This window comes from Zonotrichia leucophrys, chromosome 11, assembly GCF_028769735.1.
Source record: "Zonotrichia leucophrys gambelii isolate GWCS_2022_RI chromosome 11, RI_Zleu_2.0, whole genome shotgun sequence".
NCBI classification, from domain to species: domain Eukaryota; kingdom Metazoa; phylum Chordata; class Aves; order Passeriformes; family Passerellidae; genus Zonotrichia; species Zonotrichia leucophrys.
Genome location: NC_088181.1, coordinates 16,056,077 through 16,080,933, shown reverse-complemented (window position 1 = coordinate 16,080,933; position 24,857 = coordinate 16,056,077). Strand labels below are relative to the sequence as shown.

The 24,857-nt window shown below is 43.7% G+C and overlaps 3 protein-coding genes across 5 annotated transcripts in view; 1 reads left to right on the top strand and 2 right to left on the bottom strand.

Annotated features, from left to right (window-relative positions):
• Positions 1–678: 678 nt before the first annotated feature.
• NUDT19 (nudix hydrolase 19) lies at positions 679–5,546 on the bottom strand. The gene is made up of 3 exons (XM_064722938.1): positions 4,863–5,546; positions 2,905–3,112; positions 679–1,868 (listed from the first exon to the last, which is right to left on the bottom strand). Exons 1-3 carry the CDS (start codon positions 5,544–5,546, stop codon positions 1,642–1,644), a joined length of 1,119 nt encoding a protein of 372 aa, XP_064579008.1. The 3' UTR covers positions 679–1,641.
• A 40-nt stretch (positions 5,547–5,586) lies between these two features.
• Positions 5,587–24,857, top strand: part of ANKRD27 (ankyrin repeat domain 27) — a 55,343-nt gene continuing 36,072 nt past the window's right edge. Inside the window, exon 1 of one of the 3 annotated variants that reach the window (XM_064722936.1) lies at positions 5,587–5,711. The gene's annotated coding sequence lies outside the window, so the exon portion shown is untranslated. Of the gene's footprint in view, positions 5,712–17,531; positions 17,749–24,857 lie in introns of those variants that run through there. The other 2 variants (XM_064722935.1, XM_064722937.1) reach the window with 2 other exon arrangements.
• Positions 13,134–17,473, bottom strand: RGS9BP (regulator of G protein signaling 9 binding protein). The gene has a single exon (XM_064723387.1). The coding sequence runs from the start codon at positions 17,082–17,084 to the stop codon at positions 16,371–16,373; it is 714 nt and encodes a 237-aa protein (XP_064579457.1). The 5' UTR covers positions 17,085–17,473; the 3' UTR covers positions 13,134–16,370.

Here is a 24,857-nt window from a genome sequence, read left to right as displayed (position 1 = left end):
GGAGATATAGGAGTGGGATCAGGAGAGCTAAGGCACAACTGGAGCAGAATATGGCAAGCAATCTGGAAAAAAAAAAATAGCTCCCAGAGGTATATTGATTAGAAAAGGAGAACTTAAACAAATGTGCACCCCCACCCCCAATACTTCAGGAATAATCCACATGGAGGGCTGACAGGGTTTCTTTGACATTTGACTTTTTTTTTTTGCTCAGTTTTTGCTGCAGTCATGCTGCCCACATTTCCCATGTCCCTGAACTTCAAGGTGAGGAATAAAGTGCTTTTCATTGTAGGAGAAAACCAAGTTCAAGGCCATCTGAGAAGCCTGAACATAGACTCCATAGAGTCCTTGGGACTTGATGAGATGCATCCTGGGGTTCTGGGGGAACGAGCAAGGGTGGGTCCTGGGGCACTCTCCATTGCATTGGAGAAGTCAGGGCAGGCAGGTGAAGTCTCCAGTGACAGGAGAAAGGGAATGTCACACCCAGCCAGAATATTCAGGTGTTCTGATGCACAATACCCAGTGCTCTGCTTATGTGGTCATTGTTCAGCACAGTTTGCAAACCTCAACAAGGTCTGCAAAACCAGCACCAGCCTGGGTATGTTCTGAGGGAGAAGAGAAAGACACACCTTTTTTTCAGTATTTTTTTAATCCAAATGAATGCTACAAACCAATTTAATCTAATTGTAGCAACCGGTTTTAATTGAAACAGAGAACAAAACCTGGAACAAAGCTTTCTGAACAACTTTACTGACTAATCTGAAGTCATCATTCATTATCCTTCCAGATAATTTACAAAACTGCTCCATTGACTTCACTTATTGAACAAAAGAAAAGACAAAATCAACCCAAACATTAAGCAACAATCTTTCCTCTGAAGTTCTTAAATCTCAGTTAAATTAGTAAAGTAGTTAAGAAGCAAAATGTGGGATGTTGGAATATGGATGTGGGTATATCAAGGAGGAACATTATTCCCTTAAGTTGTTGATATGTTTTTGGAGCTAAAAATTATACTTTTTATTTTTTTAAATTGCTTACAGCTTGAAGATAAAAAAATATATTGATAAAAAGAATGCACTCAATTCCATAGATTACTTCCTTTATGCTAAGTCTACCTTTGAAAATTGTAGTTTTGAATTATTACCATTAGTAGAAAGAATTTAAGCATATAAAATATAAAAATTAACTTTATAATATTATTTTTAAAAGTGCATTATAGTTAATTTATGTATATATCTATACATACATTGCTTGTCCCCAAAATGAAAGAAAGAATAAAATGGGAAATGTTAACAAATATGGAATGGGAGATTTTATCCATTTCTAACATTACAGTTATCTAGTGGATAACTTTGGGAAGCATAATAAAAGAATCCTTCAACTCTTCTCTACTTGTTCTAATCATAATATATATATATAGATAAATTTTCAATGAGAAGAAGACTCAACAGTGGCACAACTGCTCTGTTTTTAAAGACTCAAGAAATTAGATACACATAGATGTGACTCCACAGACATACAGATATAATGCTTTGGCAGGACAGAGTAATATTTTCATGACTATTTGGCAACAGTTAAAAAGCACCAAAACCACAGTGAGCATATATGCAATTAAAAATATTCTAGATTTAAACCCAAGACATATTATAATCTGCTATTGTAATCTGATTTATCACACTTTATCATCAGTGGATTTATATGCTTATATTTTGCTTGAATATTAACATAAATAGCAAGATTGTTGATGTCTTTCATTACCATCCTGTGAAATACCCCACCCTCTCTCATGAGATCTTCAACCTTCTTATCTGTTGACAAATTAATTTTCTTTTCTCCAGTATAATCTGGATCCTCTGGATATAACTCATCTCCTGTGGGTAGAAAAAAAGATTTAGTTATAGATAGCCAACCTTATTTTTCAGCCTTTTCACAGGTAATTTTTTAGGATTTATCAGTATATGTAAATCAGTGGAAATGCATTTCGCAATGCAAAGTAAATTGCCTCTAAACATCTTCAGATTTAAAGACAGAGTCATACATTTCTGAAGTATGTCAGTGACACTGCAGTGCACATTGAATGTTCCAGAGCTCCTGATAATATGCTATTAATATGCTGTAATGACAGCCTGGGCAGACAGGAGTGTATATAATAGGTGGAGCACGGGACAAGCACTTCTTCATGGGTATAAAGACAGGACTAAGAACAGAAATGTATTTTGTTCTGTTTTGTTAAAGTAAATGTTTTGCCATATCAAGGCATTATATTCTTGTGCAACACTGACAATAAACCCCAAATACAGAAATCCTACAGAAATTGTGACCAAAAGAAAAAAAAAAAAGCATAATGAAAAACAAACTAAAAAAGCAGAAAATAATGAATAGTATATGCAGCTTTTCTTAACACTGCATGTATATGATTATGAAATGAGAGAGACTTAAGCAGGAGAAAGGGCAGGAGGAAGATGGCTGAGTGCATGGTTTTAGTCCAGTGCCTTATCACTGCAGCTGGGAGGTGTGATAGTGCAGCTTGATTCCCATCTCCTCACAAAGTAATACCTGAAGTAAAGGAGAATTCCCACTGAAAAGGACTAAAGGAAGGAGTTTTTAAACATCCTTCAGGTTACACAAAGCTGGAATGCTGGAATTCCTTCACAAATACACATATGATGACAATGGTGAGACAATGAGATTATGAGTAACTGAGAAGTAACTGTGCTGCCTGATGCCCTGGCTTGTCTCTGACTGCAGCCACCGTCACAACTATAGCAAACAAGGTGGAAACAGCATGCAGTAACTTGACTTAAAGAGTATTTTCCTTCAGTTAAGGATGGTTTATGCCATGTGGCTTCAGCACACAGCATTCAGGGGATGCTGTGCATTCAGGAGAAGCCTCCAGCGTGTCCTTACCCGGCAGCAGCTGGATGGCTCCATCTGCAGCACTCAGCGTCACGGGCATCCAGCGCTCACAGCCCTCCAGGGCCCGTGCAGAGCTGAACTGCTGCAGCTCCTCGAGGGAAGAGAAGTTGCACAGCCTGCAGAATTCATAAAACTGAGGTGGAGGAAACCAGATCTCCTGAGACTTGAAGCGTTCGATGGCTTCTGCAGGTGATGACCACTGGAAGATGAAAACAAGTCTTGAAATAATAGTGTCAGCAGCAGATAGAAAGTCTGAATAAACTGAAAAGTCATTTAGCAAGGAAGTCCATACAGCAAAGGAGCTTGCAATGGACCATATTTCTGAATATAATAAAAACCATGTATAAACTACACCAAAGTAACACATTCTTAAAACTGAAAAACAAACAATCGATAAAAACTACTTATTTTTTCCCAATAAAAGTAATTTTTTATTTTACTCACGGACATGCCAGGATTAAAAACTGACATTTGTTTTAGGGGCATGACTGAAAGTTTACTGAAACCAACAGAAAACATTAAACTTGCTCTTGCCAGAAGCTGCCACTGATGTTTTGAGATTTAAAAGTACCTCTAAACATCTGCTCCTTAGAAGCATTGTTTTCAGAGCATGAACACCCAGCTATTCATCATAATTCTGCATGTTTAAAACTACTGGTAATCTTGATTTCATCTCATATGGTGAATTTAATAATATATGCATAATTGTTTGCAGTAGATTTATGCTATTATTAACAAAATTACAACATGAGCTCTTGAAAGTAAGGTTTCAGGTACTTTTAAATTTCTGTAGCAGAATTTGCTAAACAAATAAATACAGGAACATCAGCAATACCAAAATTTTATGTAGGCTTTTACAGAACTGTCTGGTTTCTCATCTACTTCTAACTTGTAATCAAACTTTTCAGAATCCTAGAAAAACCTTAAGGACCCTAATGTACCTGACCCTGAGATCTCTTTAGAGCTTCTTCATGAAGTTTGTTACTTTTACACACTCAATTTAAAAAAAAAAAAAAGGTTAAAAAAATAAAAACGTCAAAATTTTTACGAGACTATTTCAACAAGTTTGCATATTACTTAAAATATTCCAAGTAATTCCAAAAGAGAAAAATTACTAGCATCTCATGCAGTGCTGGAATGTACCTGGATATACCACATGGATCACTCCCAGCATACTGAGGAGGTGAGACAACCCTGCTATATTGCAAGAATGAATGTTAAAAAATGGTATGTGTCAACTGCCTTGGAAAGAGACAGTAATTCACGGTGAAAGGGACCTGATGTGACACGGATCATGTACAACAACCTCACAAATAACCCTTTCCCGACAGCTGCTGCAGCTGCACCTCTGGTGATGGTGCCAGGAGTCCAGGGGAGAGGGTGCAGGTAAAAACTCCCTGCCCTTTCCTCAAGGAGCTTTATCAGGAGGGCTTGGACTGATCTGGAGAAGAGACAGTTGTGTGGAGACCTCACAGCGCCTTCCAGTATCTGAGGGGACTGCAGGGAAGCTGGAAAGGGACTCTGTCAGGAACTGTAGTGCCAGGACAAGGAGTACAATGGGTACAAATCGAAAGAGAGGACTTTTAGATTAGATATTAGAAGGCAGTGTTTTTACTGTAAGAGTGGTGGGACCCTGCAAAGGGTACCCAGAGAAGCTGTGGGTGCCCCTGGATCCCTGGAAGTGTGCAAGGCCAGGTTGGACATGGGGGCTTGGAGCAACCTGTTCTGGTGGAAGGTGTCCTGCCCATGGCGGGGGTGGGACACGATGACCTTTAAGGTTCGTTCCAACCCCTACTATTCTATGATTCTACGCCTGTTCGAAGTGTAAGGGCGCAGTCTCGGCGGAGCCCGGAGCCATGGGAGAAGGGCTCGGGCAGGAGCGGCCGCTCCCATCGCAACACCCGCCGGGCCGGGCTGTGCCGCATGCCGGGAACCCCGGCCCCTCTTACCAGGACGGCTGTCACCTCCTGGTCGTCCTGCGAGACGTGTGGCGGCCGCTGCTGCAGGCAGCACAGGTAGAAAGCCGTGTCATAGCGGCGGCCGCCGGGGCCGGCCCTGCCCACGGGCGTCAGCCAGTTGCTCCACTCGTGCAGCGCCCAGATGTTGGGCGCGCAGCCCAAGTGCCGGCACAGCCGCAGGAAGCAGGACGCGTCCTCCCGCACCCGGCGCCGCCACTCCCCGAGCTCGGCGGCGGGCGGCAGGCGCTCGGCGGGCAGCGGCGGGGCCGGCCCGCGCCCCGGCACCAGCAGCAGGATCCCCGCCTCCTCGAAGGTCTCCCTGAGAGCGCAGATGCGGAAGGCGACTTCCCCCGGCAGCTGCGAGCCCAGGCTCTCCCGGTCGGTGGCGAAGATCGGGGCGCGGCTGCAGCCGGGCGGCGGCGGCTTCACGGCGCCCAGCCCGCAGTGCGGCGAGGCGGGCAGCAGCCCCAGCCACTCGGCGGAGAAATCCGCCGGTTCCGCCAGCCCGCCCGGGAACACGTGGGCGCCGGGCATGAAGCCGCTGCGGGAGCTCCGGCGCAGCAGCAGCAGCTCGTAGTCGAAGGAGCCGAGCGGCGAGCGCGGCGGCCGGCCCGGCGTGCCCGCCGCCAGCAGCAGCGTGGCCGCCTCCCGCCAGTGCCGCAGCCGCGGGTTCATCTTGGCCAGGCGGAGGGCGGCGGGGCTCCCGCGGCGGGGCGGGCCGGCACCGCCGCCTGCGCCCCCGGAGGAGCCACTGCAGCCGCGGGGCGGGCCTGCGCCGGGGGAGGCCCGCGGGAGGCGGGACAGCGCCGGCATGCCTCGGCCCCCCTCAGCCCTAAGCCGGTAAGTAACGGGTGTCCTCAGGGGGCGAGAGCTTAAGGAAATACACTGGGTTTAAGGCAGCGATGGCCGGGAGAAACGAGGCGATGGCTTTAAGTGGCTTGGGAAGCTGTGGCTTGGGCTGGCTCGCCCTTGCTGAGGGCTCAGAGCAAGGAGTGCATTTACAGCACCGCAAGGTGTAAATGTGCAGGAGCTGCCCGGGAGCCCAGAGCGCCCTGAGCGCGGGGAAGGGTCTGGTGGCAGCCCCGGGAGTCAGCGCGGGGTCAGCAGCCAAGGACTCGGATTTGTGTGGCAATGCTGCTGCTGACCCGCCAGCTGGCCCCGCGGAAATCTCCTTATCTCAGTGCCACAGCAAGCCACGCTGACAGCAAAAGTCATTTTAGGTCTGTAGTTAAACGTGACGTTTGCCAAGTTGTCTGAATTTGTTCTAGTGCATTCCAGACGGGAGGAGTATGTAGAGTTTCAACTTATCATTACAGAGCTCTTCCTGTTTTGAGGTTTTTAAATACCTTGTTAGCTGAAAAAAAAATGCAGCAAGGTAGCAAAACCTTGAAATGTTCTTTGAACCTTTAGGAAACATTTTATTTTGTTAATTGGTTTTGATTCCTCAATTTTCTTTAATTTGTTAGAAATTTAAGCAGAAAAAAGGTGATGGCACCATTTGAGAAGTTTTGAGAGGAATGGTATTTACATGTAACATGGAAAATCCTTCTCCCATCTGTAATCCTTCTCTTGCTAGATTGCATTTGGCAGATACCCACGTACCTGTACATGCTTCTGACAACCTCTCTATTTGATTTTGTGTTTGAGCTTGTACTTGATGCCTGAGATGTGTGTCACTGGAACTGCAGTGAAGTTTAGAAGCAGCTGAAGCAGTGGGATGCTTTATCATGTCAATTGACAAATCCAAAGATGACCTTGTGGTGTGCCCAGACACAGCTGGGCCATGAGCTCACCCTGGTGCCTGGCTGCAGTGGGCACGGCAGGTCAGCCAAGGCAGCTGATGCTGCTAAAATGAATGGCCAGACAATAGGCAAGCCTGCCTCCCTTACTTATCACTGAGTGTACAAGCAAAACCAATGATACCTGTTAACCTGAGCAGCCCTTTCCTCACTAGTTAAACCCTTTTTGCTCACCAGTTAGGCAGTTGAAGCACAAGGTTCATTAATTTGTTGTTTTGTGCTAAGGTACTTTGAATCTAAAATCATGACATTCATCTTGATATTTGTTTGCCTCTTGCACTCTTTGTGTATTTAACTATTTCACTGTGTTAAGCATACATCTTGTTAGGAATGTGCTTTGCCTAAAAGCTGCTTTACTGGTGAAATATTAATAGACTACTGAGGTTTTTTAAGATTTAACATCCAATGAGCTGGATGGCAGATCAAAAAGATTTAGGGTCCATTAAGTCAGATCATTTCAGCATAAAGACATTTTAAGTAGAAAGTACTCCTGTACCAGTAATGAATGGTGTCGCTTTCAAATCAGATATAATACCCACACATTTACAAAACGGTCTTAGTATGGCAGAAATGTGATATCTGATATCTCGAACATAATTTCAGAATGTATCTAGGAAAATCTGAAACCAGAGAATAGCAGTGATTATAGTGTTAAGTTTCTAACTGGAATATTGGTTTGGGTTTTTTTGTCTTGCACAGTCTAAAGGCTCACAAGTGCTAGTATGTATGTAAAGGATACCCTGGCAAATGAAGCATGGGATCATAAAATGGTCTGGGTTAGAAGAGACCTTATAAAGATCACCTGGTTCCCCCTTTGCCATGGGCAGGGACACCTTCCACTATCCCAGGTTGTGCCAAGCCCCGTCAGACCTGGCCTTGGACACTTCCAGGGATCCAGGGGCAGCCACAGCTTCTCTGGGCACCCTGTGCCAGTGCCTCACTGCCCTCACAGGGAATGATTTCTTCCTAATATTCCACTCTCAGTCGGTGTGAAGCCATTCCCCCTTGTCACTCCAGGCCCTTGTTAATTGTTTCTCTTCACCTTTCTTGCAGGCTCCCTTCAGGCACAGGAAGGGCACAGTTAGGTCACCCCAAAGCTATCACATTTGCAGGCTGAGCAATCCCAATTCTCTCAGCCTTTCCTCCTAGCAGAGGTGCTTTATCCCCCTGATAAAACTCCCCTGGTTTCATTGGCACCCCCTGGTATTAAACCTCGTGGGTGTGGTTCCCAAGGCATTCCCGCAGGGCAGTGCAGATGGGATGTGTGGCTGGCTCGGTGCTGGGGCCTCAGACCCCAGAGAATGCCAGGGCTGGGTTACAGCTCTGTTCAGGACTGAGCTCAGCATCCTGAGCAGTTCCTTGGGCCCAAACACAGCCAGGTGCAAGCTAAGGTAAACTTTCTTCCCTGCTCCATTTGCTGCATTTTCCCACACAGTTCTGCAGTATAAATCACCTGAAAAGAAGGTGCCATTCCTTACCTGAGGGTCAGCAGATTCACCCTATTGCTGGCAGGTTTTTTGGCTTCTTTCAGAATTGCCTTAGGAAGATTATTTCAGTACCCATTCACTGCAAAGCTGAAGTCATCTCATGTGAAATTCCAGTAGTGTGTGAGTCTTTTCCTGGCCCAGTTATCAGGGCTGGAGGCTGCAGGGGGTTCTGAGCACTCAGAAACTCTGTGAGCAAAGAGAAAGGATGCAAAGGGAAGTTCTGCCCCCTTCCAGTTTCTTGCTAAGGCAAAAGATCAGCTCTTTGTGTGTATCTGCCCCCTCAAAGCTGTAGCTGACCTGCTGGAGGTAGCTCACATGAATATAGAATAACTCTTAAAGGCAAATTAGGTGTAAGGTTATCTACAGAGCATGTTTCTTCATCTCCAACTTAAATGAGTTTTTCTTCAATATATTCCGCTAGAATGCAGAGCTTACCTCACTTGTACTTAAATATTCTATAGCTTTGTGAGTGATTTCAGGAAAAAAAGAGAAAATCTGAGAAAATCTATCACTAATCCTAAACCAAGCACACCAGTTTGTGACATCACTGAGGATTCCACCACAAGGACATGATGCTTCTAGGGCCAGGGAATCCGGGGCACTTCAGTGTGAAGAAAACTCTCCCCATAGCAAGAATTAGCTAGATACATGTGTGAGAGTAGAGAAAGAGTCAGAAGTCCCCTCCAAATTAAATAATTAAAAAAGGTGTTTTTGCTAAAAAGTAAAGAATTCAGCTGTCTTTCTAGTCTCTTGTATGCCAGAATATAAAACTGTGTACTTACTGGACCCCAAATAACTTTGTATTTCAGCTTGTTTTCAAAACCAGATTGTGTTGTATTGAAAAAGAAACCGTTCTGAATGATGCAAAAATTACATAAAATAAAATAGTATAAAATTATTGCACTGATAATAGTTCTTTGTGGCATCATGTTTCAGCAATGCAGGGGTTACTTCAACATTTTTCTCTACAGCTCAGTTACTGCTTACAAGAAAAAGTTTTAAAAAAAAAGGTTTAGGTCACTAGATACATAGAAATGAATCTCAAATTAATTTTCTGGGGTTTTTTTCTATGTGATTACACTACTTAGCAATCAAATGACTTCATTCCTTCTGTTACATCATTGCACAAATTATTTTGCCCAGGCAGGTCAGTGCAGATTTCACCACTGTAATAATTAATTTCAGATGAAAAACAAGGTCCATCAACATTTCATCATTTGGTTTAGTTTCCATGCTATCCTGTGAGTTGGAGATGATTATACTGAGTCAGTTCTTGGTTTAATTTAGATGCATCTTTGTCCCCATGCAGATGCAGTGTCTACAATAATGAGTTGTGACAACTTCAAGTATCAAAAAATGCTGAGATTTCACTAGGTTTGTCTACTGCTTCTCAGACTGGCTTATTTTACAGTACTGTAGAATCACAGAGTCATTTAGGTTGGGGAAAAGCCCCAAGATCATTGAGTCCAACCACTAAACCCAGCAGTGCCAAGTCCACCACTAAACCATGTCCCCAAGTGCCCCATCTACACATCCTTTAATTGCCTCCAGCTATTTCAAATGGTATTTCAAATACCTCCAGGTCACTTCAAAATGACATGCTAAAGCTTTTAGATTGTTTAGCTCATATACTATCAACAAATAGGCAGACTTAATAATTAATATGAAAAGTAAATAGATTATTCACTGTTTTGTTTCCATATTGTGAATAAATGTCACATGTAGGAAATGCAGGTTTATGATTATAACACCATTATATAGAGTAAAAAGAAAAATAGAAAAAAACCCAGCTAACCTCACACAAAATACGATATTCCAACAAATTAGGCAGATGGGAAAACTAGGTTACAGATAATATTAACAACTGGAACTGTTCTGCTTCCATCATTTAATCATTTCCAACAGGCACCAAATGGATTACACATTTTATGGAAATGGAAATTATGGTTCTAATTCTGCAGCTTTTAGTTATGTGAATGGTTTTCACACATGTAATTTCTTGCCAGACTGAGTACTGGTGGCTTGTTTGAGGAATCATTTGGAGCACACCTTCCAGGACCCAGAATTCAAATGTGTATATCTTAAGTTACACCTGCAGTTAGCATATTAGGTTTAGTTGCTAAGGGAGTATCATGTTTGCTGTCTTTGGCAGTCCTCAGTCATTTTATATGGTATAAATAGTTAAGTATTTTCTTTTGTCTTTTATTTCCTATTTCCCCTTTCTTGTGTTTTTTTTTCCTCCCCAAAGTTTATGCTATTTTTGTATCGATTTTTCTGGATCACAGAAAGAAATTGCATTTTTTTTTTTTTCTCAAGACAATTGTAGATGACTGTAAGGTAGGAGGTTTATTATTCTTTCAAAAGCCCCATGATTTTTAAAGTCAGTTGTTTGGCTGTGTGATTTCTTAATGCTGTGGCACATCAGTGAGTTCAACTGTGTGTGTTACTTGAACATTTGTGTGTGAGACAGACCTGACTGATCAGAGACTGCAGTGATAATTTCATGCACAGTGGAAATGATCAAAACAAGAGAGCACATTTATACCACAGCTGTGACTTCATTTCTGTGCAGCTGAATTATATCTAGCTCTGAGATTATTTGTGAGTTTGTTTAATTTGGTGGAGATTTAAGTATACAATAAATAATGCCATGCAATGCAGTGTAAATAAAACATACAATTCGAGGAAAGAGAACAAAACAAAAACCCACCTGACCCTGTGGAGGGCTGAGAAGTCAGTTTCTGTCACTCTGGTAAATCACAGTAGATATTCTCACAAATGGCTGGAACTGAGAAATAAACAGAATTGCCTTTGGTAAGTGGCCTCTGTGGGTGACGGTTTCAGAGAGGTTGTGATTGGATTTGTGTTTGCAGTCACATTGCTTCCAGCATGGAACACTCGTGCTTGGCTGCCTGAGAGCTCCACCAGAGCCCTGGTGCTGGCTCAATGCCCTGGGATTTTTCACCTTTGCACAGGTTCTGCAGTGGCAGCTGCTAAAGCCACATCCCAGCTGCACCCAGTAGCACAGCAGTGAGCTGTGAGGATGGGGATGGAATCCAGCCATGGGGGACTGCCTTCTCCCAGGAGAAAGTAATTTGTAGTGTGGAACTGGGGGAAACAAGGCTTGTCCTCTGTAAAATGGATAACAGCAGGTAGCACATTAAAATAGTTTTACTCTCTGAGACATAATAAGAGAATGGAGTCAGTTCCACTCACTTTATATCCTCTGTCCCACTGGGCATAAGGATATTCCTTTGCTGTAGTTTAACATTGGAATGCTGCTGTACATAACAAAAAGCAAACTTTGGTATTTACTACATACATCCTTTCATTTTTTTGTTGTTCCCTAAACACATATGGATAATTTCATATGAAAGACATTATTTTCTAATCCCACTTTTATTGTACACTTACTGTAGCAAATGCTGCTCACGTGTGAACTATTTTGTCCAGATCTCTTCCTGTATTAAAAGACTTATATAATCGTATTGGGAGAAAGCACTTAGAGATCTGTAATCCACTGGTCTTACTGAATGACTTTTTACATAATGAAAATCTGTGAAGGGTAAATATGTTGACTAGGAGTTCCATTAGCACTTAAATAGAAGGTATTTCTGGAAAGCAAACATAAACAACACAAACCTTCCAGAGAAGGAAAAGCAAGCTTGTAACCAATCCTCTCTACAAACAATAAGCACATGTTTAATTTTTAATCTGAAAGCTAATTACATCAGTCATTTAGTCCAGTTTTCAATAATTGCATTACTGTAAAAAACATTTTCATACTTACATGAGGAATTTTGAAACTAATTTTATTTTATATTCATAGTGCTGAAATTTGATGTTACATTGTTTGCAACATCAAGAGAAACACTTTAATTATGGTTCTGTATTTCTAAACTAGAAAAAAGGGTAATGGGTTTTTATGGTGATAGACTGGAAATCCTGGAATGAAATTTCAAATTGCTGCATTTAACAGACTCAGTTCTGATGGTTTGATACAACTGTTGATCATTGTTGCTACCAATAGCACAGGACCAAGTTTCACACTCCTTAGGTTGTGTAAATCTTTTGCTAAAGTAAATGCCAGCTTTGCTGGCTGAAAGAGACAGAGTTTGGATCCTGACACAAGGAGATTCCAATTGTTAGTCCAGCCCAGTCTGGTTTTCAGGTTGTCCAAGCCAATGGTTCTGTACTTAACTCTGGACATCCAGGGCTGAAGGCAGAATCATGTTAGCCTAAATGTTATTGTAGCTGTTTCCTAGGGCAGGGATTTCCTGGCTTTTCAGACTGCTGCTTCCCTGGCAGTGTAAGCTGCATCACAATTCAGCCTTGGGAGCTTGAGAAGGCTGTGTTGATGTTTACAAAACTAATGAGAGGGCTTAGCACGTTACTTTTAATACTGTGGTTGAAACAGGAACTTTAGTTTAGAAGAGTGTAGTACAGATAAGCTATATTAATATTCCAGCTTCTCAAAGGGTCATAGAATGGTTTAAAATGGAAGAGACCTTAAAGATCATCTGGTTTCTACCCCTGCCATGGGCAGGGACACCTTCCACCAGACCAGGTTGTGCCAAGCCCTGTCCAGCCTGGCCTGGAGTGTTTCCAGGGATGGGGCAGCCACAGCTTCTGTGGGCACCCTGTGCCAGGGCCTCACTGCCCTCACGGGGAACATTTTATTCCCAGCATCTCATCTGAGCCAGCTCTGTCAGCGTGAAGCCGTTCCCCTTGTGACTCCATCCCTTGTGAATAAGCTCTCTCCATCTCCTTCAGGCACTGAAAGGCCACAATTAGGTCACCCCAAAGTTTGTCTTCTGCAGGCTGAACAGTCCCAATTCTCCCAGCCTTTCCTCACAGCAGAGGTGCTTTATCCCTGTGATACCTTTGTGACCTCCTCTGGACCTGCTCTGACAGATTTTGTTTTAATTTGAATTACTACTGCAAGCAAACCAGTAAGTTATAAGGAAGTACTTTATTTTAAGTTAAATAAATAGTGACAGTAACAGGTTTTCATTATTCAAAGTGTAGAAAATACCACCCATGCACAGGCAAAACCAGTGTAATTCAAGTCAGGAGTAAGATTTTACTATACAGCAAATTTAATATGTGTATTCTGTGAATAAAGACAAAAGAGCTGAAGTAGATCAACACTGATATTAATTAAGCAATGACCATCTTTTCTTGTACTATAATTACATTCTCACCAATCAACATGAGAGTATGTGCTTTTTTATCGTGCTGTTTCAATATAGAGTATTTTGAAGTATGAATTCCCATTTTTCACTTACAAAGCAGCATTTCCAGTCTCCTTCCAGTTGCATTCCAGTAGGGGGAAAAAATGAAGACTGCAAATCTATATCTCTATTTCTTAATTTAAAGGAAGCTTCTGTATTTTTGGACAACGGAGGTTTCATTTAGTTTTGGTTTTGTGCCGTGTCGTGCCAGACTCTGTCACGTGGAACAAACATGTGTAGGAGATGAGTGGCAGCACTTTATCCATGTAGACAGTGCCAATCCTCTGTTAGAATTCTACTTAATCTATTAATTTCAGATAGATAGGCTAAATATAAGATGATACAGATTTTTAGGAACATACTAATGATGAATTAATTTGCAGCCAGCTTTGTCTTAAGATTTGAAAATTCTTTTTCCAAGGCCAATCCTCTAAGTAGTAATTGTGTGCATATTCATAATAATGCAAGACTTCATACTTATAGGCTATTTATATGAATTCTTTGAGTCCTATATAAAAAATCCAAGTAAAAAACCAAAACTGCAATGGACTGAAAACATAACAGTTTACCAACCCACTGAGGCTTGCTTTCAAAGATGATCTAGTCTTAAAAATTCTTCTACACAACTAAGCGTGGATAAACAGTTTATCTATGGTTAGGTGTGTGGAAGATACCGAGATAAAAGATAATGAATGTTGTCATTGTTACCATTTACTTAGCCATCAGAAAACAGACTTGCATTCATGACTTGGGGGTTTGAGAACATGTGGTTAAATGGTCTGATTTCACAAAGTTTATGGAGTTTTCAAGCAGCACAGAACAGAGCCCAATGGCTTCTCTACCTTCGTGTGAACTGAGAGTGCAAAAAGTGAAAACATCCACAGGTCCTTAATGACAAGAGGTGGCAATCCAATAGGTACATTCTTCTGCAGCTTTTACTGTATTTTCCTTAAATATGTTTACTAATTGTGGTTGTGAAGGAGATCATCCAATTTAAATGAACAGTCAGCAATTACAGCTTGTCTAGGCAGGCTGGAACTGTAGCACCGATAAATACAGACCTGGCTTTGTTAGAAAGCTGTCAGGGATCTCTACAGACAGAGATTACCTACATATAAATCATATTCTATGCTATGAGTGAGACACAACAGAAAGGAATGTGGAGTTGTCTTGGAACACTGAATTCCTGAGAGAATGGAGTTAGACTGGAGACCAATGTGCAGAGCTCATTGGTCAGACATTGTCCTTCAATATAAGGATCATCTATAGCTTTGAATTCAGGCCTCTGCCTTCTATTTTTTCCTCACCTACAAGTGACTAGATTCAAATATACTTCCCCCCCATAAATCCAGTTAAGTTTTAAAGATTAAACTGTTTGCTGCAGTTTCTTGAAGTATGTTTAGTTCTTAACTCAAAAATATTAAAAAATATGCATGTTGTCAATTTTATTTAACAAGAATGAAGACTGTTCACAAAACATGTCTGATTATTACTGATCATTTTTGATAATGTTCCTGTAATAATCAATAAAGAAAAATAAACCCCCTTCTTAAACCCCCATTATTTTGGGGTCTTTATATTTGGCTGTGGAGTGCCCCATACACCTATGGCACTGTAGCACATGCACCAAGCATTCCTGAACAGACAGTGTGTTCACAGCACTAGAAGGTATTTCCAGAAGTAAATAATAAATACCATAACACATAAATCCTTTTTATAAAATATTGTACAGCTTCTCTGCTAAGTAAGTGTATGTTCCCACAGTTTTATGTTTAAATGTTGACAACTCCACAGGGAAGAACTTGAAAGCTTAATGCTGTTGCATTTCCCTTCCAGAATTGTAGTTTTATCAAATGGGACCAATCCTACAGGCTTCCCGTTTCCCAGATGATTAATCAGAAATGACTGAGATATGAAACTGAGACACATTTTTAGCTTTGTCTAGAGTTCTGCAGTTTGGGAGCTTGAAGAATTGTGGCTGTACACATACAAGCATCAGTCCCTCCCTGTCAACAGGAGAGGGGATCCCATTGGGAAAGTCTGCTTTAACTTAACACCGTTTCTTTTTGCTAAAATCTATTTTCCCATGTTACTGCATCTGCTGTGGGTAGATTCATTGCTCCTGTTTTCAGAATTAATCACAGAGTACAAATTGCTGCTTCAGAAAGAAAAATTAAAATCAGTAGCAAGAATCAGTCTTCCTGCAGGGAAAGCTAAAATCGTGGTAAATGTGAATGAAAACCATGAGGCTTGCTAGTATTTTTCTGAATATGCAACTCTCCCTTTTTTCTCTGTGGATTTGGAAAGCGATTAGTCATTGACATGTGCTGTGCCAATTCATGCAACTGGGTTCCGTACACTCCAGTCGAAATCAACAAACAGTACTTGGTATCAAACATGGTTCTGTTTTCTCCCCCCTCCCCGACCATTAACTTATTTAAAATAGTGCTTGGTTACATTCTTGTATTGGGGTTTTCATCCTTAGCCCTTTCCTCTGCTCAAGAAATACGTTTTGTATTTGATGAATTCTATTCACTTGGTCAGACCAAACACCCATGTTAGCCAGCAAATTTATGTTACCTCCAATAGTGTAAACAGTGACCAGCAGCAAACACCAGAGCCTAGTGAAGAACAAAAACCACAGGCTTCTGAGAATAGTGACCTATTAATAGCAGGCAAATCCCTGTTACAGCCAGTAGTGATAATACCCTGGTACTTTGCTTAACTGTTACAAGTCCAGTAAACGAAGACATTCTATTCTGCAGGCTGATTTGCATCCCTTTTCTTCATAAAGCATAGAAGAAACAAATAGTGCATTTTAGGCTATCCAGAGGCAAAAGTTCGGCTTTGTTCTTTCAAGTGCTCTTTTACAATTCTCAGTTGATCCAAGTAACACACTTTGGAAGTGAAGGTGAGGCATGAAACACTCCAGAGACAGCTGGAGAGGGGTCGGTCGCTCGTGTCAGAGCTTGCACCACCCTAAGACAGTTTTACCACACACACTGCCAGGACAATAGCGATAATGAGCACAGCAGTGAAAATAATCCCAGCTAGAACCTTGCTGATATCGCAGAAGGATTTATTTTCCTCCACAGAGATCATGCCAATAGAGGAAGCGCCCACGCTGATGGTGGATTTCAGTTCAGCCCCTGGGTCTTGCTTAGCCTCTACTGTCCACTGGGGGACATTGACCTTCATCTCCATCTCGTACATCATCTCTCCTACCTGGTTGATTTCGTTCTCGAGGTCTTTCAAATCCACCACGTCTATGTTGTGCTCGGCCTCGTATTTCATGTTCTGGACGCTCATGGCGCGGGCGGCCACGCCGGAGGTTCCCCCGCTCATGCCCGTCTGGATCAGGTGTTTTTTGGGGACGTTCAGAGGGAACTCGTGGCCCAGCTCCAGGGCTCTCCTCATATCGATCTCCAGGATCTCTAGGCACGTGGAGAAAATCACCCATAGCCTCTCGAACTCGGCTTTATCTTCCTTACTCACGCTTTTGTCCTTCAGGACCGTGGTGAGCTTGTTCCTGTTGGCCACCGCCAGCTCCTGAGCTTTCTGCCGGGTTTTCTTGAGCTCCTCCCGCAGGTTCTGGGAGTCCGAGGTGCCGCCGATGGTCAGCACCATGTGCCGGTAGCAGGCGGTCACCTTGTTGAGCGCGTCCAGCAGCGCCTTGCACTCCTCCTTCACCATGGTGGCGGTGGGGGCCGTGCCCGGTGCCGCCCTGCCTTACCCAGTGCCGGGCCCCGGGCGCTGCCACAGCCGGGCGCTACCAGCACACATGGCAAGCGCTGCCTCCGGGTCGCGCCTGCATCCAGCAGCCCCTTCCCCGCTGGTCAGGCGGCTCCGGGAGCCCGGGCGGGCGGCGGGGAGCCCGGGCGGGCAGGCAGCATCGCTCCCCGCGCCCCCGCCGCCTGCAGCGCCGCCGGGGCGGCTCGGTCCGCGCCGCGCTCAGCGGGGCGCTGCTGTTTGAAAAGTGCCCAACGCCGAGGATGGAAGAGAAAAAAATAAGAAATCAAAAAAGCCAAGGCTAAAGCTCTGGGGAGCGGCAGCCGGGCAGCCGGCGGTCCCCGCCGCCGCCACTTAACTCGCCCCAGCTGGGCGCCCGCGCCGTCACATGGGGGGAGCGCCCGGCCCGGCCCTATAAGCCCTCGCAGGCTCCGCCTCCGTAGGCAGTGATCCCGCCGTGCTCCCGGCTCTTCGCCCGCTCCCTCCCGCCTCTGCCCAGCCATTGGCTTCGTGCGGCCGCGCCGGGCCCGCCCTGGACCCCGGTAGGGCTTGGCCGGGGCGCGGAGCGGCGGGGGAGGCGGGCGGCAGTGGCTCTGCGGCCGGGGAGCTGGGAGGCGATGGTGTCGGTGTGAGTAGCGCTCCCGCCCCGGGCAGCCTGCGGCTCCCGCTGGGACCGTCCCGCCGGGATGGGAGCGGGGAGCGCTCCCGGCCCGCTGTGCCGTGCCCCGGGGGCTGCTCGGCCGCGGCCTGGGCGGTGGCGGGGCCGTGCTCGGCCTTTGCCCGGGCCGGAGTGCGGCGGGGTCGGGCCGTGCGGACACATGGCCTGGTCAGTGACTGCCGCGGCAGGGTCGGTCCTCGCCGCGTTGAGCCCCGCTGTGCACGGCGGGTCGGCCTTGCCCGGACCCCCGGTGTCCCGTGTGTCGCAGACCCGCCGGGACCCGGCCGGGCAAGGAGCTCGCTGCTGTCGTCATTCGCAGGAAGGGCCGGTGTGCGGTCTGGGGCACCTGCAGTTAGCTCAAGTCAGGCCATGGCACAGCAGGGATCTCAGGACACGCAGCAGATGTCACTGTCAGCAGCGATGCTCCGCCGGCTGCCCTCGGCAGTGTGCTGGGTACGGCACGGTGAGCCCCGATGGGCGCTAGGCCGTGCTCGGTGTGCGGCCAGCGGGATGGAGGTGATGTGAGTGCTGCTCGGTGACCTGAGCTCTGCTGTGCCTGGCACCTGGTGTGCCTGCTCGAGTGCGCTTCTGGAGAGCTTGCTTGCCACAACATATGCTACCACATATGCCCCGGCGGTTGTTGGGAGCTGAGTGGTTTTGTGATGCTACAGTGGCCTGAAAAAGCTGTGAAGCCACAAGAGTCCCACAAGAAGGGAGCATGACCCAATCCCTTATCTTTTATCACTGCCTTTGCAGGGCAGTGTGTGTTGTGAGCAAGATAATTTGCTGAGAGGAACAGAGTCCAGGCAGACTTTGTGCTTTGTGCTGCTGAGCCTAGCTTGAAGAGTCTTGTCTAGCTTGTGTTCCTCTTTCTGGATTTTGGTAGCTTGGACTCCACTCACTGGGGTTTCTTTTGTTTGTTTTATCTTGCTTTAATTTTGGCCCTAGTTCCAAAGCCTATGTAGCTTCTGCTGCAGGTTACTTACTACCTGAGGAAGAAATGCCTCTTAACTTTGTGTAGATTGTCTAGTTACTACCAACTAAACTGAGTAACTCTGCCAATTTGCATGTTGTTAGCCTAGAAGAAGCAAATCAGTCATGCCTGTTCTTTGTAGGAATAAAGAAACACAGGATGATTTTGAGCTGATTGTAAGTGAAGTCTTATAATTGCCTAATCATTGTCAGGTGGAAAAAGGATTAGGTCTGGGTTTGAAGCTGGAGTCCTGTGTGACATAAGTGTTAAGCTTATTGCTGACTAAATTATGCATATTTGTGTGTCTGTCTTAGCTATTTTTAAAGTCTGCCACAGAGCACTAAAGTTATGTGAGAATCTGGAAGCCACTTCTGCAGATGTGTCTGGGTAGGGGAGAGAGGGAAGATGGGTTCAGAAACATGTGACTATTTAAATCTGAAGGTAGCAGCAGTCATAATCTGTATCAAGTAATACCTATGTACATCTTTAGGTATGTCATGTGGGAAGAGCCTGTTATTTAGATTACTTCTAATTTAAGTTCAGCTGCATGCAGTTATACAACTTGCTTAGATTGTGGGAACTCTTAAAATTCAGTTGTTTATCAGTCAGGCATGATGTTCTGAAAATCCAAATCTTGATACTGCTTTCAAACAAGATGCTGACTAGCAAAAATACTGTCCTGGGAAAACTATTAGGATGGAGGTAAAAATCCTTAGAACTGACTTAGGAAGCAGCATAATGAGCAATAGAAAAAATGTATTTCCTGGTTCTGTGGCAAGGCTTTCTTGCACTAGATGTTAATGATCATATTCTTCCTGTGCAGTACTCTTAAAGCTGTTTGCAAAGTATTCTGTGGTGCATCTTGAACATCACTAATTAAGTGTTATAGTCTCATTTTAATACTTTTAAGTAGAATTTTAGGTAAATGCAGGTTTATTTTGCTTTAATGGTTGGTAAGCCTTGTCTGAGGGACTTGCTTTTAGAGTAAGCTCATATACTAAGTTGGGTCTGTAGACTGCTATGGCTTGGTAAAGTTTGAAGAAGGAAAGTAAGGATGAAATACTGTGAAAATAAAATGTGACATCAACCCCTTCTCTCTCCCTGATCACTGATAAATTGTGAGTTCTTTGAGTTCTGTGGTTTGCTTTTTGCTTGTAGAGGTGAGGGGATTTGATCCATATGAAGATTCTTAATTTATGTTTTGGGGGAATGTTAGACTGATACTTCTGTATCATGATGTTTACTTTCAGGAAGCTCTTAATTAGCTTAGGCTGTTATGTGTTGCATTGTGTAGTATTTATAACACCAGTAGTGGTTAAAATAGTTTATTTTGCTTGTTAGAGCTTACCTGCTGAAATGTTTTCCAGCCTTCTAACCCTTGCACTGGTGCCTAAATAAATAAAACATTTGGCTTAAGTAAACCTCTGTGTATTTCAACTCCATAAGAATTTACCCCCTGCCCCCCACCAATGAAGGAGAGGGAAGGACCAAAGTACTGAAACCTCTGAGAGCCTGAGGAGGAGGTGACATTAATACAGCTCACTGGTGTTTGAAGGAAGCATCCTTGTTTGAGAAGCTCTTGTGGGAACTTTGTGTTTGCTGTTAATGTTCTCCCTCTAATGTTCCTTGTAACTGTTGGTGGTTCATTGAATAGCACTTGCACTTTGTTCTAGGGCTTGCTTGGAGCAGCTCAGGGCTGCCCATCAGAGAATGGAATGTGGCTGCAGCAGTGGAGTCAAGGAGTGAAACTTCTTTGCAGCCACTTTGGTGGACTTCTAAAATTGTGAGAATTGGGAATCTAGGGTCTGCCCTCTTGTGAAAAGAGGATGCAGCTGCTTCCTGATGCTTGGCTAATGACAAGCAAGGTGTGTTGGAATGTGTTGGAGTAACTGGGTGGAATTGGGAAGCTTGGCTGTTGAAGGATGCACAGACATTGAAATGTGCTTCCTCTGGAGAAAAGGAACAAGTGATGGGGGAGACTCAAGCCCCCAGGTCTGGGACAAGTAAGGATGTGCCCATGTCAAACAATAGTGCAAATGCACTGCTATAATGTAAAGGGTGAACCTTCTCACCACTTCTCACAAGTGAGAATTCAGTTGGAGATGGGGCTCATGAGAAGCTGCACAAGGATCTGGTACAACCCTGTGTGCTCAGGCCTGTCCAAGGACCTGGAGCAGTGGTAGCAGGGCCGGAGCTGCCAGGCTTAGAAAAGGCTTGGGAGCTCTTGGGTAGAGGCAAAACCCAAGCCATGAGAGATCCTGTGCCAGCTCTTAACCCTGCAGTGGAAGAAATGTGTGCCTGGGAGGGAGATGCTGAGAGAAATTAGCATCTTCCTGGAATGCTCATGACCCCTCCTTTCCACACTGTTCCATTGCTGTCAGGCTGATGTTGTGGGATAACAAAACTTAGTTTTTCACTGGTTGCTAGTAAGCCTTGAGCTGACTGATGTAATTTCACCACTCTATAAGCTGATCATTCAAAGGTGCTACTCTTGTATACCTCTGTTTCACAGAAGTACAAGCTGAACCTGAATCTAGAAGGGGTAGGAATAGATTTACTTATTTATTCCCTCGTGGTGAGCAAGGCATACTGGAATGTATCAGGTGTTTTTCACAGGATGCTCAATGCTCATCCTTTAGTTTTCAAATGCTCAGAAAAAGAAATTGTCTTCTGTTTTTACTTTGAGGTGAGTGTTGATGTAGGGCTAAAGTTCAGGTTGTAACTTTTGCCCAGAAGCAAAGTAACCAAGAAATAGTGCTGTAAAACAGGAACTGGAGTGGTAACTTGAGTTTTTGGACTGAGTCTGTTTAAATTCCACTGTTAAATTCCTGTTTGCTTGTCAAGAGCTGTAAGATATGCTTACCTTTGGCTGTTCCTTCTACCAAGGGGTGCTCTTAAGGTGTGTGGGGGAAGCATTTCTGTTAAAAAAAATCCCTTAACTTAGAACTGAGGAACAATTGCTTCCTTCTACTTTTGTGGGTTTTGTATTTTTTTTTTTTTTGTGGAGCTGTGTAGTTTGCTAGAATGATACATTTCTGATAAAGTTTGTATTGTATTTATCTGCTACTCTGAGATAAAAAATTTTTAGTTAGGTAATGAGTTGGTCCTCATTTACAAAGCCTTAGTTGTTCCTGTTGTAGCTGTTGGGAGCTAAGGTGAAGTTGGTGTTATCATAAGAAACTTGACAATATTGATACAATAAAATTGAGTGGATTTATGCTTCTTGCCATGCTATTGGATCTGGTTTTGGAGAGCTTGGCATTCTGCTCCCTTGACGCTGGATATATGTGGAGAGGACACTGAGGTACTTGGTGTTAGTGTCCCAGTGCAACATCCCAACTTGCTGTCCTGGAGACAACTGCGGTTACTGACCTTGGCTAATAATTTTTACTGATTTTAGTAGCTGTTTTTACTTTGTTCTGCTAAATTATTATTAAAATGCCATGGTGAAAACATAGAATATTGTGCTGCTCAGCATTGACTATGTAGTGTTTGTATACACCATTCCTCATGCTGTTATGAAAGATGTTTTCTCTGCAGAATGTTCTGTTTAGTCTTTAGTGGGGCTGTAGCAGAAGATGATGAGGCTGAGGTTTGAGTAAGTAGTTGTACAAGTTGAATGTGGACAGGAGGTAACTGCTAAGTAACAATGCAAATACAATGACATCATCCACTTTGATGGCTGTTTGTCTAAATTTCAAAGTACTTCTTAAAAGGAACTGAAACTTGCAAGCCCTGGAAGAGGTTCCTCACTTGTCCATCTCTAAAGGAAAACACCATCAATGAGAAAATGAACTGTCAGAATTTATTCCTATTCACTGTTTTCACAGCCAAAGGTAATTAGGCCTCACTTCAGTGTTTTAGAGAAAACAGGGACATGCTTAGGTTCCATGTTTTTCACTTGAGCTCTCCTTTGTGCCATAGTTATATTGTTAGAATTATCACTCTGCTTTTGATCTAGAAAGGATCAGTCTGTTGTAAGATTATGATTATAGTTCTTTTTTAAACTGTAACATAATGCTTATTAGATTGTCTGATCCAGCTAGCTTCTGTTCTTCCAGCAATTTGAGCTATTTCTGTGTTTACAGGCATGAAGCCATACACTGAAGTGATTCTGTTTAAACCTTTTATGTAACATTAGTGCTTGAGTATTGCTTTACTGCTCAGCATGATAGAATCTGGTAAACTTCATAGTGCATATAGCTGATAGTTTTAATGAGCATTCTGTTAAGCATTAATCAGGTCTGGTAATGTATATAAGGCTTTCTGCATTTTCTGTTTTTACTGTAAAGCTAAAGCTGTCCAAGGTGCAGCTACAACAGTAAATCTGTATCACCCCCAAGTTAAATTAGGTTGAAGCTGGGTGTTGTGTTCTGCCAGCAAACTCCTAATGGAGAATTCTAATGTGTTCCTAGAATTATAGCAATGCATTAGCCAGTATTTTCAGATGCATTTAACTTTTGGGGTGGAAAGAAATTGGCTTAATCTCAAAAAAGTGCCTGAGCTTTGGGGAAGCTTTAATGTACTCTCTTGAATCTGTAGACTAAATTCCTTTGGTATGGTTTTTCTTGATGACTTAAATTGTTTCTACATCCACACTTCTGTTTCTCTGGAGAATGCTGTGGGAAGGTGATGGAGGGCTAAGTGAGTACAGTAACTAAACTGCTTGGGGTAATAAGTATGGCACCTGTTGTTGTTCATAGCCACATTTCAATCTGATGTGATGCCTAACCCCTAACGAGACACTGAACAGCTGCAGGGGCAAGGGACGGGAAAAGGGAAGGAAATTAAAGTTGTGATTCTCAAAACAGTACCAGTGTGGCCAGCGGGGGTTGTTTCCTGCTGTGCAGAACATGTGAGGAGCAGTGCAGAGCTCCCATCTGCTCTGCTCAAGGAGGGTGACAAACTAGAAATTTACCTTCCTTCCTGGGGTGGAGCACATCTAGGGCACCTTAGGGGCTTTACAGTAACTGAAATGCCAGAATTCAATGTTTGAGTGCAGTTTCTTTTCACTCCTTGCTGGAGTTCCAAGTGATTCAGCCCTGTCAGTAGTTTTGTAGTAAAAGAATCTGTGGCTGCACATCACTAAGTTGCTTGTGGTGTGTAACTCGTGAACTGGAAATTTAAGATTATAATCTTCAAGCTCTTCCTATGATGGTCCATCTTTAATGATTCTTAAAGCACTCCAGTTGTTCATGTTTTAATTTTTTTTCAGATACAGAAAGTGTTTTAAGAGGTCAGACAGCAAGCTTAATGAGGTCAGGTTTTCTGTGGGAGCTTCTCCTCCTCACATTAATTTCTTATACCTTTTATGCCAAGGAATGAAGTGTTACTTTAAATGTTGGTTGGGGTTTTTTTTGATGATGAGGAGGATTTATGGTATGTGTTCTCTTCCCCTCCTGCTATGGGAAGAAGTCCTGGACTTGAAGATTTGTTAGGCTGAAAGACTGGCAATAAAGCTGTTGGAGACATTTGTGCTCTGCAGTTTTAGCACTGCAGTCTGATGCTTGGTTGCCTCCTTGTGTCTATATGCCTTTTCCCCTGGCAGTGTGTGGTGTGCTAACAGCTTCTCCATTGCTGTCTTGGGGAGGATCTCAGCAGTCTCATCATCTGCTGCTTGGACAGATACACAAATTCACCAAGCTAAAGGCAGATGAAACTGCCCCAGTGGGACAGCTGCATTAATGAAAGCTTGCTTTGGAAAGTGTCTCAAAAGGCCAAATCATTCACCCTCCCAGCTTTGTTATGTCCACTATCACCTCTAGTAGAGGTTTGTGTGACACATTCTTGGAGATTTACAACATGAGAGACTTGATAGCTTTGCCAAGCAATGTAAACCATGTGCTTACCTTCCCTTTTGGAAGCTGTTCCTGATATGTAACCTGAGCCTGTTTTCTTCAGTTAAAGGCCTACTTCTTAGATGTGGGAAAAAATGCCCTTCACTGAAAGCTTGATCCACCTGTGGGGGGAAAAAAATCCTTACCTGCTTCATGCAGTTTTGGTTATAAGCATCACTGCCTTCCATGGATGGGATTCTGCCTACAGGGCTCCTTTGTGTTTCTTACTTCAGGCCAGTTTATCTGCTGTGATGAGGACAGGAACATCC

Excerpts from the sequence above, each read along its gene's own strand:
- NUDT19 (XM_064722938.1), bottom strand. The coding sequence starts at position 5,546 with ATGAACCCGCGGCTGCGGCACTGGCGGGAGGCGGCCACGCTGCTGCTG. Across the intron at positions 3,113-4,862 it reads AGGAGGTGACAGCCGTCCTG|TGGTCATCACCTGCAGAAGC; the intron begins GTAAGAGGGGCC and ends TTCATCTTCCAG. Across the intron at positions 1,869-2,904 it reads AGCCATCCAGCTGCTGCCGG|GAGATGAGTTATATCCAGAG; the intron begins GTAAGGACACGC and ends TTCTACCCACAG.
- RGS9BP (XM_064723387.1), bottom strand. The coding sequence starts at position 17,084 with ATGGTGAAGGAGGAGTGCAAGGCGCTGCTGGACGCGCTCAACAAGGTG.